General features: G+C 33.2%; 1 protein-coding gene across 1 annotated transcript; it reads right to left on the bottom strand.

Annotated features, from left to right (window-relative positions):
- Window positions 1–122: 122 nt before the first annotated feature.
- On the bottom strand, window positions 123–7,426 carry LOC141661873 (O-fucosyltransferase 27-like). Its single transcript, XM_074468888.1, has 10 exons — window positions 6,870–7,426; window positions 6,131–6,215; window positions 4,483–4,553; window positions 4,313–4,401; window positions 3,959–4,202; window positions 2,450–2,562; window positions 2,280–2,370; window positions 2,065–2,193; window positions 1,344–1,894; window positions 123–1,122 (listed from the first exon to the last, which is right to left on the bottom strand). The coding sequence occupies exons 1-10, from the start codon at window positions 7,086–7,088 to the stop codon at window positions 660–662; spliced, it is 2,055 nt and encodes a 684-aa protein (XP_074324989.1). The 5' UTR covers window positions 7,089–7,426; the 3' UTR covers window positions 123–659.
- Between the last annotated feature and the right edge of the window lie 7,305 nt (window positions 7,427–14,731).

The following is a 14,731-nucleotide window of genomic DNA, read 5'->3' as shown; positions in this document are numbered from 1 at the left end:
ATGTATTTATACATCATCCAGAGATACAAACTTGCTGTAGTTTTAAAGTTAATCCACATCACAAATCTATGCTGAAGACATTCTGTTCAGGAAATAAGAATGGCAAACTCATACAGTAGCAATGTTGTAGAATGAACACCATAATTAATATATTAAAGATAAAAAAACACTATCGAATATTGATGTAACACCCAGTGGACAGAATATGAGTCAAGTAACAAGTGTTTTCACCAGGGATTACCAACAATCAGTGCGTACATATAGGAACCTATGAACGACACAATCCTCTAGCACATACGACAGGATGTCCTAAATAAATAATTAGATACAGCCCGGATGTAGTTCAACATTAACCAACGTAAACATATCACCAATATGTCATCCTACATTCTACCAAAATTTTGTTAAGAAACTATTAGGAGAATCTGGAATGAGAATACTAACTGTGACTTTGTCAAGATTGATATGAACCGGCTTCATCAAGCTTTAAGGGCAAGGAGTTATTTGTTGGTTGTATAAACGTTGCACCAACTGTTGAACCTGAAGCTATAATGATCTCTTTAACCATGGCAATAACTAACTCGTAATAAACCAAATTATATGTACACACTTTCTAAAAGAGAAGTCCATGGTGAGTTTGCTTCTAAATTAGATTCTCCTCAGCTCTCACCACCTTCAAGTTCTTCTTGATCTTCCATTTGAGTGTCTTCTTTGGTGTTGATTTCCTCGCCATCACCTTCGTGATTCTCACTACTGCTACGGAACAATAATTGAGACGTGGTAACATCATCATCAAGATCCTCATCAGTTTCTTTGTCATTTGGTAATGAGATTGTATTGTTCATCCAAGAAGGGCAAGGGTGCATTACTCCAAGGCCAGCTGGAAATTGAGAGGGATTTGAAGGACTGGAAGAATAGTTCAATGTTTCGTTTTCAGGTCTCAAGCAAGAACATTCAGGAATAGGGAATGAGAGAAAAGATAATGATTTTGATTTTGTGGATTCTTCTGCTAGTCCATCAATGATACTTTTTCTCAGGTGTCTGCGTACTGATGTTATCCATGTATGATTGGCTTCATATAAATGGTCTCGGATTTCTTCCATATGCTCGACAACTTTTTTCCTGTGTTGGAAGCACAAAATTATACAAGTACATTAGCATATTAGCAAGTTGACGTGACTCCCAAACAAGTTCAAGCATCTTATAAGGTATATAAGCAAGCAAATTGACACACATGGTATCAATTTGACACTTCAATATAATTAGAACCCTTCTCACCTCCACGTCCCAACAAATAATTACAATTGCAAACACTTACTTAGAAAGGTATGATAATGAGTTACCTGTCCAGCCTGAACGTTTTTGATGCAGCAGATTGGTAAAGCCTATGCCCCATTACCAAACTTGCGAAATTAGGGTGTCCTTTACCATCTCTATCGAATCCCGGGATGAAAACGTCAGCTTCAACACATATAGTGTAGTCTATTGCCTCCCATAATAGTTTGTGGGCATTAGTCCTTAATTCCATAACAGTAGTCTCAGGCTCATTATCACTCTCAGCCACCCAGCCCCACCAACCCTCAATGTTGTAGGACTTGGGCCGTGCTGGAGGTGGTGGAAGTGGACGTGGACGAGGACCTGAAGTTTTCCACGCTTCAAATTTTATTTCTTCCTTTGCAGAAGGTGGAGGTCTAGGATATTTGTCAACAAGGTTAGGCTCGTGGCCGTAGATTTTATTCAGTTCCCATGCCGAGGTCAGGGAGGTTCTATCAACGACATTTTCGAACATGGCGTGTAAGGGAATTAACTTCTTTTGACCACCAAAAACTTCTCTAGCAGAAACATAAATTACTGTGTCCCATGAGTAACCATAAGCGCGAAGAAGAATACCAACCTGTCATTAACAACGTCTTGATTGCATTAATTGATATATAATACATAATGTAGTGTAAAATTAGCCCCCACACTCATCATTCCCATCCCCTTCAAACAATAGATAGATCATCTTTTTTTTTTGTGTGTGTGTGTGTGTGAGAGAGAGAGAGAGAGATTTTGCATCGTTACCTCTTCGGGCATAAGTGGACAAGACCCATTATGCCGCTGATCTTCTGAATTCACAGTAAGATTTCCTTTCACGATTCCACGTTTTAGCATCCACGCTCGTCTGTGCTGAATGAGTTCAGTGTGTACATCCTTGATAACAACATAGGAAGTTCGATAAGCTTCATGTAATTTGGTATTGAAATTTTACAATCATCTATTCAGAATCAAGCAGATACCTGGAAGAGTTCAGCACAACCATAATACGCCAACACATCTCTGGTGATCCCCAAGTCATAGGCAATAAATGGACGACGAGTAGCCCTTAATCTGAAGAGTGAAAACATATAAGCATACAAACTCCAGAGAACATAAAATTGCATGCCAGAAGGTGGCTCAAATTTGTGACCTGCTTAATATTTTAGTTGCCAGCTCCTGGACCTCCTGCCGAAATCTTAGAGCATGAAAAGCGACCCTACATCTAAGCCTCTGATAATCTTCTAGATGGGGAGGAAGCACTGCCTAAAACAGATTCAGACAAGGTCACAATCATCACGGATAAGGGAACCTTTCTATGTTCTTTAAGGAAGAAAGATATATCCATGTAATAATTAAACAGAGCAAGACCGATAGACACATGAACTTAATTAAACCACAAATCCACAAGTGAAAGAAGACAGACTCGAATGACTATTATCTTGCAAACACATGTCTTTGAATCATTAATAGGTGAGATCCAATTGAAGAATATTCTAAATTTCCATACATTTAAACTGTTTACTCAGCTCTAGGAATCATAAGCCCAGATGATTATCTGACTTGTGTATTTAGGAACATTAAGATGACGGTCATCGCAAAGTAATCTGAAATATATTTTAGTTTTAGAAAGTAAATCAGGTTGAAACACTATGATTATAAGAACACGTTATTTCCTAGTATAAATCAGTTAAAGCAACTGCGACTTAAACATGTGCCAAAACACTTAATTAGTCAATGACACAATGCTATGAAACAATATGCAACAAAGACTTTAGTATAACTTCAGCAATTTTTATCTCTTATAATTAGCATCATCCTGATCATAAAAAATGAGAGGTTACACTGTAAATGTGCTTTTGACGTGATAATAGTTTTAAGAAATAACAATCATGTTATAGTCTAGAATCAACATGAAAGCATTAGGTTCAAATTGAATATCGAACCCAGCTTACACCTATTGAAACGCATTTGATGGAATTTGAACTCTGCAATTATCTAATCACACAAATCTATATCCGTATGCACAACTATGCTAGTATCCTATTTGGAAAGTCACTCGCAACCAGTCACTTCCTCAATTCTGTCGTAGATTGTGGTATATATCTATTTTATAAAGTTTTCCTCATAAAGTCAGAAATTTATAATATTAGCAACGCGGAATTAGATCTAGATATATAGTGTTGTAAAATATTTTTTGGATGACTCTTGGCCTTTTATGTACTTGAGACTTTTAGGAATTCATTTTCCATGTAACCTGCAAGTCTACAACATATAGCCTATATAAGGCTTTTGTAAGTGCTTGATTTGGGATGTATGAAAATCACTTCTTCCTCCCTCAACTCTCTTTAGTATACTCGTATATTTATAACACTTTAGCACAATAATTTCGGTTTTTGTTCAATATTAAGCTAATAGAAGAATTAAATAATGATATCTTCTACACTAAGGCAGGACCAGCGGAGAGAAGGTAAAAAATGATAGAAACCATGCCCCCACTAACAAATTCCTCGAGAATACTCAACAAAACCAATATACGTCAAGGAGTATGCCTTTTTGTCGCATGCATATGCTGCTACTGCTATAACATATATTTTGCTAATGTCATAACATTATATAGACAAGTAATAAGTATCAAAAGGAACAACATAATTCACATTACCTGCAAGCATCCTCCTTCTGAAACAACAAGTTCAACTACGGAATGCCTGTTTAACACCGGTAGAACATGATGGAGATAAAAATACGGCGAAGCAGAGTGTGGCACATTAAATGTAGGAATTTCTTTCTTTCTCCTAGCTCCTTTGAGATTCTTAGGAAGAGTTTTAACAATGTTTACGTCTTTCGCTAATGCAGCCATGAACTGATCCTCATTATATAGATAGGCAAAACTTTTAAACTGCGAACTGCATGTAGTATGAACAAGTAAGCTAATGAGACCTACTACAGTTCTTAGGAAGTTCTTTATCATCAAATTGTATCACATAACTTTATATTAGGTAATAATTTCACATACCTGATACCCTTACTACTAGTAGCCGACTGGATCTCAGGAATGACTAAAGTTGCGTTGAGAAGCCGAGATATGACTACAACATCACTAATCTACAAATATTCATTTTTAAGGCATAATAATAATATGCATAAACCGAAAGAAAGTATTAAACTTGAGTGAAGTATACTTACCGAGTTCCTAATCTCATGAAATTCGCCTCGAATTCTAACAAATATATATCCATTTGTTTGTGAAACGGGAACTGTACAACAATATTTTAAGGATGCATCAGTATCAGTAAATTATGCATGTGGAAATTAACTTTCGTGAACTCTTTATATAGGAAATGGTGTAAACTCCTGTGTCTTAACTTATCTATAGATTTTCTTTCTTATAGCACGCCACGTGACTAATTACAAATGAATCAACAGATGGGGATCTCAGCCCCCAGCCATACCCACCTCATAGAAAGGCCCGCTTAATATACTCATTCACAAATGTTAAATAATTAGTAGGAAGGACTGAACCAACACAGGCTTGACCAATAAGGAGTTTATTACAAGTTAAACTTCATGTAATTTTGATTTGCTATACTGCTTTTGTACACACACAATCTTCAGGGATTAAATAAATCACAAACCAGCCCATATTCTTTCCGGAAATATATGTTTTTCGCCATCGCCACCTCATACCCCATAAAAAGGACAAACTGGCCCATTTGAATGGGTCATATGAGTTTCCCATTACCACACCCTAACAACAGAAGATCGACTTCCTTTACACATTCTACACTTTGCCTCACCATAAGATTATGTTTAACATTTTCTAAGAATCATACCCAATCAGGATGAGAACGATAAGTCCTTTAGGAACATAAAACGGACACATTAATTTAAACACCTTGGATATCTAAGGGCCAACTTAGCTCACACTTCATAATATTTCAGGTTTCATCCTGTTCCTACTTCCTGAGAATCACAATGTTGTTCCCATGTGAAAACTGGTTTGATGGATTTACTTGGTTGGAACTGGAAAATAATTTTATACATGCCCCTTAGAATTCCAAATAACTCTTACTGCTTGTTCGGTTGACCTCTAAAATACCTCGGAAGTTGAAATCAGTGCATTTCATGGAGTTGTGTGTTTAACATGATAAAGAGCAGTGGAAGTTCCTTAGCATTCTGAATTTCCATTAAACATAGGAAGTTGTTCAGCATTCAGTAACTTCCCCCTGGTAAGTTACAATTCCCATGGGAAGTGAGATCCTAAATAACAACCAAACACATCATCATGCTTACAACGCATTACGATTTATATAGGCAATGCAACTTATATAGAAAGTAACTTCTCATTGCAAACCAAACAAGCACTTATTCTCATCCCCCAGCCTCCCCCCTCTCATTCCCCATTCTCGTTTCCATGTGTCCAACTGATTTTCAAACAAGAGTTAGTATTCATAAAGTAGGTGTTGTTAATTTCAGCATTGCTGTATACATATAGCATCTATTTATGCCAATTATATGTACTAGTGTCTGCAAGTTTTATTTAGGTAATAAATGGACTACATCACAAGGAAATTATATAACTTGCCGGGATCAATATTTTAAAGATAAGATGAGAGAGTATCTTCCGGTCTTACCCCTTGAGAAAAGAGACTAATTATAAGTATGTATTTTCTGATGGCGAATAACCAACATGACAATTTTCTTTTGTTCAACAAATTACAGTGATTAAACTTAAACCACGATGAATTTCTTGAGAGGTGCTGTAGATAATCCAGACAATCAAAGGATCATAATACAAATATGCCATACACATAACTCAAAAGTAGCAATATACCTGCATAATTCCCTCTTGGGTTAGCATGTGGATGTAAAGATTCCAGTCTCCTAACTGGACCCCAAAGTCTTCTATACAGCGGTTTCTGATAAACAAGAAGAGGGAATTCAGGAAGATCTTTGGGTTTCCAAATTAAGTTAATAATTTGAGACGTCTTGTGATTGGGGCAAGAAGTAAAATATAGTAATGACTACTTAAAAAAACAAAATGACACCGATTCGAACCCCTATCCCTAAACAAAAACAGATTACTAATATTTTTTAGGGTTGATAGTCGGTTTGAATAATTACATTTACTTGCTATCCCCTAGGCTAAGTTGTAATGCTAAGGATATTAATCATTTTTGGTCAAACATAATAAGTCCATCAATTTTTGGAGGTATGTCATTTTCTCCAGTTAAGTTTCAATGTAGGTCCACTGAAGGAAGAATAATACCAAAACAAAAGAAGTTCTAAACATTCCTGTACCTATATTCTCTTAACCTCGAACTCTCATTCACCCATTTACAATCAGTCAATAACTCAATATAAGTTCATTCGCACTATGCATACAACTATGCAAGGCATTATTGACTAATTTCATCACAATCGAAATAACTAAAATTTTCAAACAGAAAGCAAAAGTCACCAGATTTACAGTGCTGAGACACTGCACAGATCATAATGTGATTGAAATACATCAAGAAAATATAAAAAGAAACAAAAGATTAGATCTTTAATTGAAATATAGTACTAGTTACCAAGCTAGACAGATCTGCATTCTCAAACATGGGTCTCCAAGAAAAGATAGTAATAGCAGATTGGTACTGTGAAATCCCCTCATCATCAGTGTATCTTGCCAGGAGAAAATGTGTACAAAGAGAAAAAGCAGACAGAACAAGCCCAACTAAACCAACCCACTTCAGTTTAGACTTGAACACCATCTTTCCTTCCCCTTTCATTGATACCCAACTTTTCATAATCCCCTACTCATTAAAAACATAAAATCTCTCTCTCTCTCTCCCTCTCCCTCTCTCTCTCTCTCCCTCTCCCTCCCTCTCTCTTTCTCTCTCTCTCCCTCTCTCTCTCTCCTTCTCTCTCTCTCTCCTCTCTCTCTCTCTTTCTCTTCTCTCTCTCTCTCTCCCTCCCTCTCTCTCTCTTTCAGACAGGGAGTATGTATGTGTGTGATGTTTTTCTGACTAAAAATTGAAGTAAAGAAAGCCAACTGTCTCTGCAAACATGGGTTAAGTTAAGCTGGTTGAAAGATGAGAGATTTCTCACACTAATTGGACATGCCCCATATTCTTTGCACAACACAACTGGTGTATTATTGATTTTTTAATATCTCACTTATGTGGCGCGTGAGTTTTCTGCACAGCGCGTGCATGTGGATGTAAGAATTGAAGTCGTACGTAGAGGTGAGCAAAAAATTTCATAACCGTCCAAACCAACCGTTTCAAACCGCCCAAACCGAAATTTAATGGTTTTGTAACGGTTTAAATCGGTTATGGTTTCATTTTTCCAAAACCCGAAAAATAACGGTTTGGTTTGGATTTGTGTTTTATACCGCCCGTTATATCCAAACCACCCGAATCTATTAAAATATTTTATTTATATATTTTAAGGATACATATATTAGATAAATTATTAATATTTATAAGTAGTTGAATCCATATTATGTTAAGTGCACTTGAATGTTACATATTTAAGTTAAAAAATCCAAATTATTACATAATGAATTTGTTTAGTTGATAATTTATTAACTTATTAAATTTTTTACCTAGTAAATATATGCACATATTTTTTCTTAAAGATTTAAACGGAAACCGTCCAACCCGAACCCTTATAGTTTGGGTGGTTTGGTTATATCAGTAACGGTTATGGTTACAGTAATGGTTAAGTAAAATGTAAAACCGTTAAATTTGGTTTGGATGGTTATCAGCTCTAAACCCGCCTATTTCACCCGATACTCACCCCTAGTGTCACGTGTGAGTTTACTGTTTAAGTGTCGTGTCACGTGACCTCATCTCCTTAATTAACCACGGATAAATGTGTGATTATTTTAACTTTTCATTAAATTGTCTTACTTGTTTTTCTTTGAATACTAAACGGAAATTTTTTTATCACCGATCCCCGCCAGAGGGCTTCTCGAGGGGATGCAGGGAATAATTAAAAATAATATTTTTTCTATTTTTAATATATTTTTTAAATAAATAGCAGTCTACTAATTCGTTATATATAGAAACATTGATTATATCTCATATTTTTAATATCAAATTATATTAAAATTTATTTGTAATTTAAATGAATGACAAATTAAAAATATATATTATATCATAATGTAAAAAAGTTGATCAATAAAATTATAGATTATTTTAAAATTATTATAATTCTTTTAAATATTGTTTTTATAAAAAATTATTTAATAAAATATATATATAAAAAGTTATCAGGTTGACTAAGAGAATTTTTAAATGTGAAGTGAGTGAAAAAAATATGAAGTGATGACATTTTTAAAATTTCATAATAAAACTACAAAAACTAAATAAAAATGAGACACATAAATAATATAAACTAATATTTTATTTACTCGAAAATTAAAGTAATAAAAAAGAATTTGTTAAAAAAAGGATGTAGCTCATCTAATGAAAATTTTAATATAAACTCAACAATATATGTAGCACGCACTAACATTAAGTTTTTGAGTAGGAGATTTAGGGTTTAGTAGATATAATAATATACCTATTTTTAACAAAAAATTGTGTGAGAAATGACATTTTTATAATTTTCCAATATAACAGGGCAAAATTATAATTTTACCGTCATTAAAATGTCTCAATTTATCCCTAATCCTCTTTTAATATATATAAGGAGATATAATATAAGTTCAACTACGAAAATTAAAAAAAAACGGCGTTAAATAAATAATGTAAAGCAACATTTTATTTACTCTAAAATTAAAATAATGAAAAAAATTATGATTGAATGAGACGATGTTCTTTATCTAATAAGATTTTTAAAAATGTTTTATGAAGAAGGTGGTCGGTTATGTCCCTTGACGGTCGGTTTTCTGGGTTTTGTAATGGTCAAAAGTGGTCGGTTATGCCTATTTTCGGTTGGTTTTAAGATCTGATTTTTAAAAAAAATTACAGGTTTCTTGTATACCAAACCAAATCAATACACAAACCAATCACAAATCCAATCCAATCACAACCAAACAACAATGATAATCATTAAACTATACTACTCAAAATTATTCGCAAAAACTAGTAAATTTTACAATTAAACCATAGTAATTAAATCCAACACAAACATTCACAAACTCCAATAACCGGAGGATTAAACCGTATTATTACATCATTATATTCAATTCTAAATAACCGACAAAGTATCAAACCATCACAACATATTATATTACATCCCATAAGCATCAAATTACAATAACTTAAAATCGATCAATGTAAACTAATCCGACAAATCAACATCGGACGATCCACCGCCATCACCGCCGCCATCATCAAAGTCCTCGTCATCGGAGGTCTCATCCTCGGACGTGTAATCCTTATCGACTTCCATAGCACGCCGATTGTTTTCCTAGATACACAGGTTTAATTAAACTAGTTAAAAGGAAGAAACAAAATTTACATGTGAATGAAACAAATAAGGTTATTTTGAGCGATATCTTCAATCAAGGAGCCCGCGTTATACACGATCTCGCCATCAATAAGGTTATTCCATTGCAACCTTTGGGTATGATCGGAGGATGGATCAGAGGCCTCGAGAGCGGTACGTGCGAATGTAGCTATCTCCGCATCGGAAAGTTGGCGAACAAACCGATTTGGATTAGCACGGATCTCTGTAAGCACATTCCTCACGATGGAAGATATACATTGTCGGGGATGGCTTCACGTTGTCTTGGAGCGGATGAAGATGAGTCGACTTCATTTCGTGTGGAATCTCGGTACCGGGTAGCAAATGTAGGCAAGAGATCGGTGGCCCGAGCATTGGGGAACCCCACCACATAATTCTTTTTCGGCCTTGTACCTTGGGGGACCTCCAAGGCTTCCATCCACCAATCCCACGACTCATCCCGATCACCCGTTTGTGTAAACTCCACGGGCATGCGCTCGAGAATGGCGGCATATCGTTCCTACAAATTCATTTAAAACAATTAACGATGCATTTAAAATCAAATAAAAATACATATAAAATCACATATAAAAATGCATTCAAAATCACATAAATACATATAAAATCACATATTAATGATGTATTTAAAATCAAATAAAAATGCATATAAAATCACATATAAAAATGCATTTAAAATCACATAAATACATATAAAATCACATATTAATGATGCATTTAAAATCACATAAAAATGCATATAAAATCACATATAAAAATGTATTTAAAATCACATAAATAGATATAAAATCACATATTAATGTATTTTGACAATAGAAGGTCGTTGGTTCGAATCTCATTGTATAAACAAGTTTTCTTAATTTTAGCTTAAATTATATAAGAGTGTCATTTTTGTAATTTTTGAAAATAAAAGGGTAAACTAGTAATCTTACAGCTATTAAAATAGCTCAATTTGCCCCTGGTTGCCCTTTAATATATAGAAGGAGATATAATTTTAGTTAAGATCACGGTGGTCATTTGTTATTTTAGTTGTAATTGCGTTTCAGAAATCGTAATTAATTGATTGAGTTACCGATTTGTAATTTTTGATAATTTTTTAAAAAATCGAGTGATTTATATATGAATATTTTTAATTGATTTATCGGAGATTCTCGGTATTCTAAAAATTCCCGATTAATCGCCGATTAATCCTTAAAAAATAGTTGATCGATTTAATTTTTGAAATCCGATTCATATTTACAAATCATTTTTGAATTATATAATTCATAATAAATAAGGTAAATGTTTTAAATATTATTAAAATATTTAAATATATCAATTTTTTGTTTCCATTAATCCCTATGATTAATCCCCGATTTATCGATTAATCCCTAATTCATACATAAACCATTCTTAAAAATTGTATAATTTCTATACCATGATTTTAGTCCATATATTAAATTATTTTATAAGTCGTGATTGTTTTTATGTTTATAACTCTTTCATGACAAAAAAAATGTGTTTGTTCATTACCGCCAGAGGTTAGAAATGAATTTCAAAAATTAGTTTTTTAACAGAATGTAATTTTCTTTTTATATATAAGCTGGAATCGTTATAGTAGAAGCCTAAGATAGCTGCAATAATGAAACCAAATTGCACACTTTGTATAAGCAAGTAAGAGAATGACTTGCATGACTACAATTCACGACTGCTTTATGAAGTTTTCAACTTAAACCAGGAAATGTAGCATACACAGATTCCAGATTCCATGTGATGCTGCTGAAAGATAGGTTCCGAGAATAGGATGGGCGGCAATATTGGACACGACCCGAACCCGACTCAATTCATAACCCGATTTACGGGGAGAAAACCCGAAAATGAACCAAACACAACCTGCACAATTCAAAGGTGACCCGAACTGATCTGTTATTAAGAATTCCATTCATTATCACTTAAAAGTTTGTTTTCATTTAATTTTAGGTAATTTGGTGGTAGTCGTTTGTAGAGATGCACAAAAAGTTCATCAGACCGGGCTTGATCCGGGCTTTAAAAAACCCGTTTTTTTAAAACGTATCGGGCCGGGCTTTTTTAAAAATTGGGCCGAGATTCCTAAGAAATATAAGACCCGTTTTAGACCCGCGAGTCGGGGCGGATCGGGACGAACCGGGTTTTATCCAGACTTTTTATTTATATATTAAAAAAATATTTTAATATTTTATAACTCGAATTATGAGTAGATTAAATACCAAAGAAAATAATATTTTCATATATCAGATAGAGTAGTTTAGACACCGAAATAAATAATTATTTTTAATATAATGTATAAATAATCATATATACTTTAATTCTTTCTAATATTATGATATATTATTTTAAAAATCATAAAAAGTATTGTATATTTTCAAATTATATATAAAAATCGGTTTTTTAATCGGGCTTTTCAAAAAACTCGGGTTCTTATCCGGGCCGAACCGGACTTTTATCCGAGGGTTTTTCGATCCAGACTTTAATCCAGACTTTTTTAAATCCGGGCTTCGAGCCGGACCGGATTTTCGAGAAAAATGAGGCTCATTTAAGGCCCGCGGACCGGGCCGAACCGGACCGGATTTTTTTCCTGTTTGAATTTTTCGGCCTTTTTTGCGGATCAGATCAAATTTCGGGTTTCGAATTTTTTGAGTCGTTTGGTCACTCGATCCCCGGCTCTTAGACATTTCATATCAAATTGATGAGACCGAATGAACTCGTGATATAATATTGGGGTGAAAAGTTTGAATCGCGTTAACAACATATTAAAAATTATTATTCATCTATACGATTATATTAAAAATGAAACATTGAAAATTTAGTTGTTGGTTGTTGGTCGTTCTATTATATTTAAAATATGACACTTATATTATATTTAAAACAAGATACCTAAAATTACTCGTCTATCAATTATGTTATATTTAAAATAGAACACTTATATTATATTCCTATTATATTTAAATTTGGTTGTTGGTTATTGGTCATTCTATTATATTTAAAATGGGACACTTATATTATATTTCTATATTATATTTAAATCAAGACACCTAAAATTACTCGTCTATCAATTCTATTATATTTAAAATAGGACACTTATATTATATTCTTATATTATATTTAAAACAAGACACCTAAAATTAAAACGTAACTTTATATTTTGACCAGAAAAACAAACACACGCAGACGCGGGGAATTCTATCTCGCCTATCAATTGTCTCAGACGCCTACGTCAGTCCATCAATTGTCTATATTATTATATTAAAGATGAAATATTGAAAGTTTTGTTGTTGGTCCTGGTCGCTCAATATAGAGCCGTCAAATTAAAATAGATATAATTTAAAAATTATTAAGTAATATAAGATCAAATCTTACAAGTAATATCAAAATTATAATTTATAATATATAATGATAAAAACAGCCGTACATAGCACGAGTCATATACTAGTAATATATAATGCTAAAACAGTTGTATTTCGCACGTGTTATATACTACCACCTCTGTTCGATTTAATTTTATATAATTTTCTTTTTGGGACGTTCCTCTAAATTATACACATTTCCAATTATTAAAAAGTTTTATAATATAAAATTCAAACTACTTTATATAATACACTCATTTTATACATTCAATATTAACCGGCCTTACCACTTTACTCACATTTCTTACTTTTTCTCGTTTTAATTATACTTTTCTTGATCTTAGTGTCACACCCCATATTATATTATTCAATTGACGGGGGTATGGCATATTAACATTTCAATTTACATATTCGGACTGGTTCACTTAATTTGGTCGATTTGAATATAAAAATTAAAATCAAACCGCAAATTGTATAATTTGATTTGGACAGTCTAGATTGACCTATTTTGATTAACTTGAAGAAATTTTGCTCAACCCTTCGTAAGACTCGAGAACTTAGCTATTTTGAAAGGAGGTCGAGGATTTTGAGAGTCGACTCCCATATTTAGGATTCTAGCTGTCTTATCTCCACTTTTCGATCCTTCCTCTCTTCCCCTTCGCTCTTTCATACTCTTTTGTATTTACATGTTTTTTCAATAAAACGATATTTAATTTTATTTTGATAAAATTTTGTTGAGTACCTTTTATCAAAATTGTTGTTTGTACCCATCTTTTTGGGCACAAACAACAATATCAGTTTGTTATATTTTGATATCAGTTTGTTATATTTTGATGTTTTTGTGTAATTTGTCGTGAATTTCGATAACTTTTTTGAGAGATGTTTATATGATATTTTGGGAGATCTGTAATACTTACATCGGATGTGAGACGTTGGTGGATATTGCAAAAGTTTACCTTTCATAAAAAATAACTCATATTTTGAGGTATCCGTTATTCCAATATCAATTAATGACAATGAACTATAGGTGATGCCTACGTAGATGATGTTTACGTGAAGGTCAACTATTATGCTACTAGTTTCACAATTGGGGTAAGTTAGAATTTTTTAGATGTCATTGTAATATCTTTTAAATTGAAAAATTTGAATATTTTCTGTGTTATGCGATCTGGAAATAAAAATGACTATTTATTTAGTTTTTTTTTGTTCCACAATCATATTATAGTTGAAAATTCGGACGTTTGTTACAGTGGGATTATAATGTTTTATTATATATTTCGTTTTTCTGTCCTCGACTTAAAATCACATAATCACCCTTCATAAAGTAAAAGCAGTGTCCGGGGTACTCATACTCAGACATATTTTCGATATGATTTTGGTATACTCGGTGATAGCTCGGTTTTTACCTGACTCGAGCCAAACCCGGATAGATCTTGGACTACCCAAGAAAAACTCGGTTATAGAAGAAATTTGTTGAAAAAATGAGTAATGTCTCCAAAAAAACCCGTAAGGAAATGCTAGTTTTTAACAAAAAAAATGCAACTTCTAAGTAAAGTTTATGTTAAAATGTTTGTAAAAGGCAAGCCAAACAAAAAAATATTTAATTATATTAC

Source organism: Apium graveolens, chromosome 5, assembly GCF_009905375.1.
Source record: "Apium graveolens cultivar Ventura chromosome 5, ASM990537v1, whole genome shotgun sequence".
In the NCBI taxonomy this organism is placed as follows: Eukaryota; Viridiplantae; Streptophyta; class Magnoliopsida; order Apiales; family Apiaceae; genus Apium; species Apium graveolens.
This window is presented reverse-complemented; position numbering and strand designations above follow the sequence as displayed.

Excerpts from the sequence above, each read along its gene's own strand:
- LOC141661873 (XM_074468888.1), bottom strand. The coding sequence starts at position 7,088 with ATGAAAAGTTGGGTATCAATGAAAGGGGAAGGAAAGATGGTGTTCAAG. Across the intron at positions 6,216-6,869 it reads ATGCAGATCTGTCTAGCTTG|AAACCGCTGTATAGAAGACT; the intron begins GTAACTAGTACT and ends CTTGTTTATCAG. Across the intron at positions 2,563-3,958 it reads CAGAAGGAGGATGCTTGCAG|GCAGTGCTTCCTCCCCATCT; the intron begins GTAATGTGAATT and ends AATCTGTTTTAG.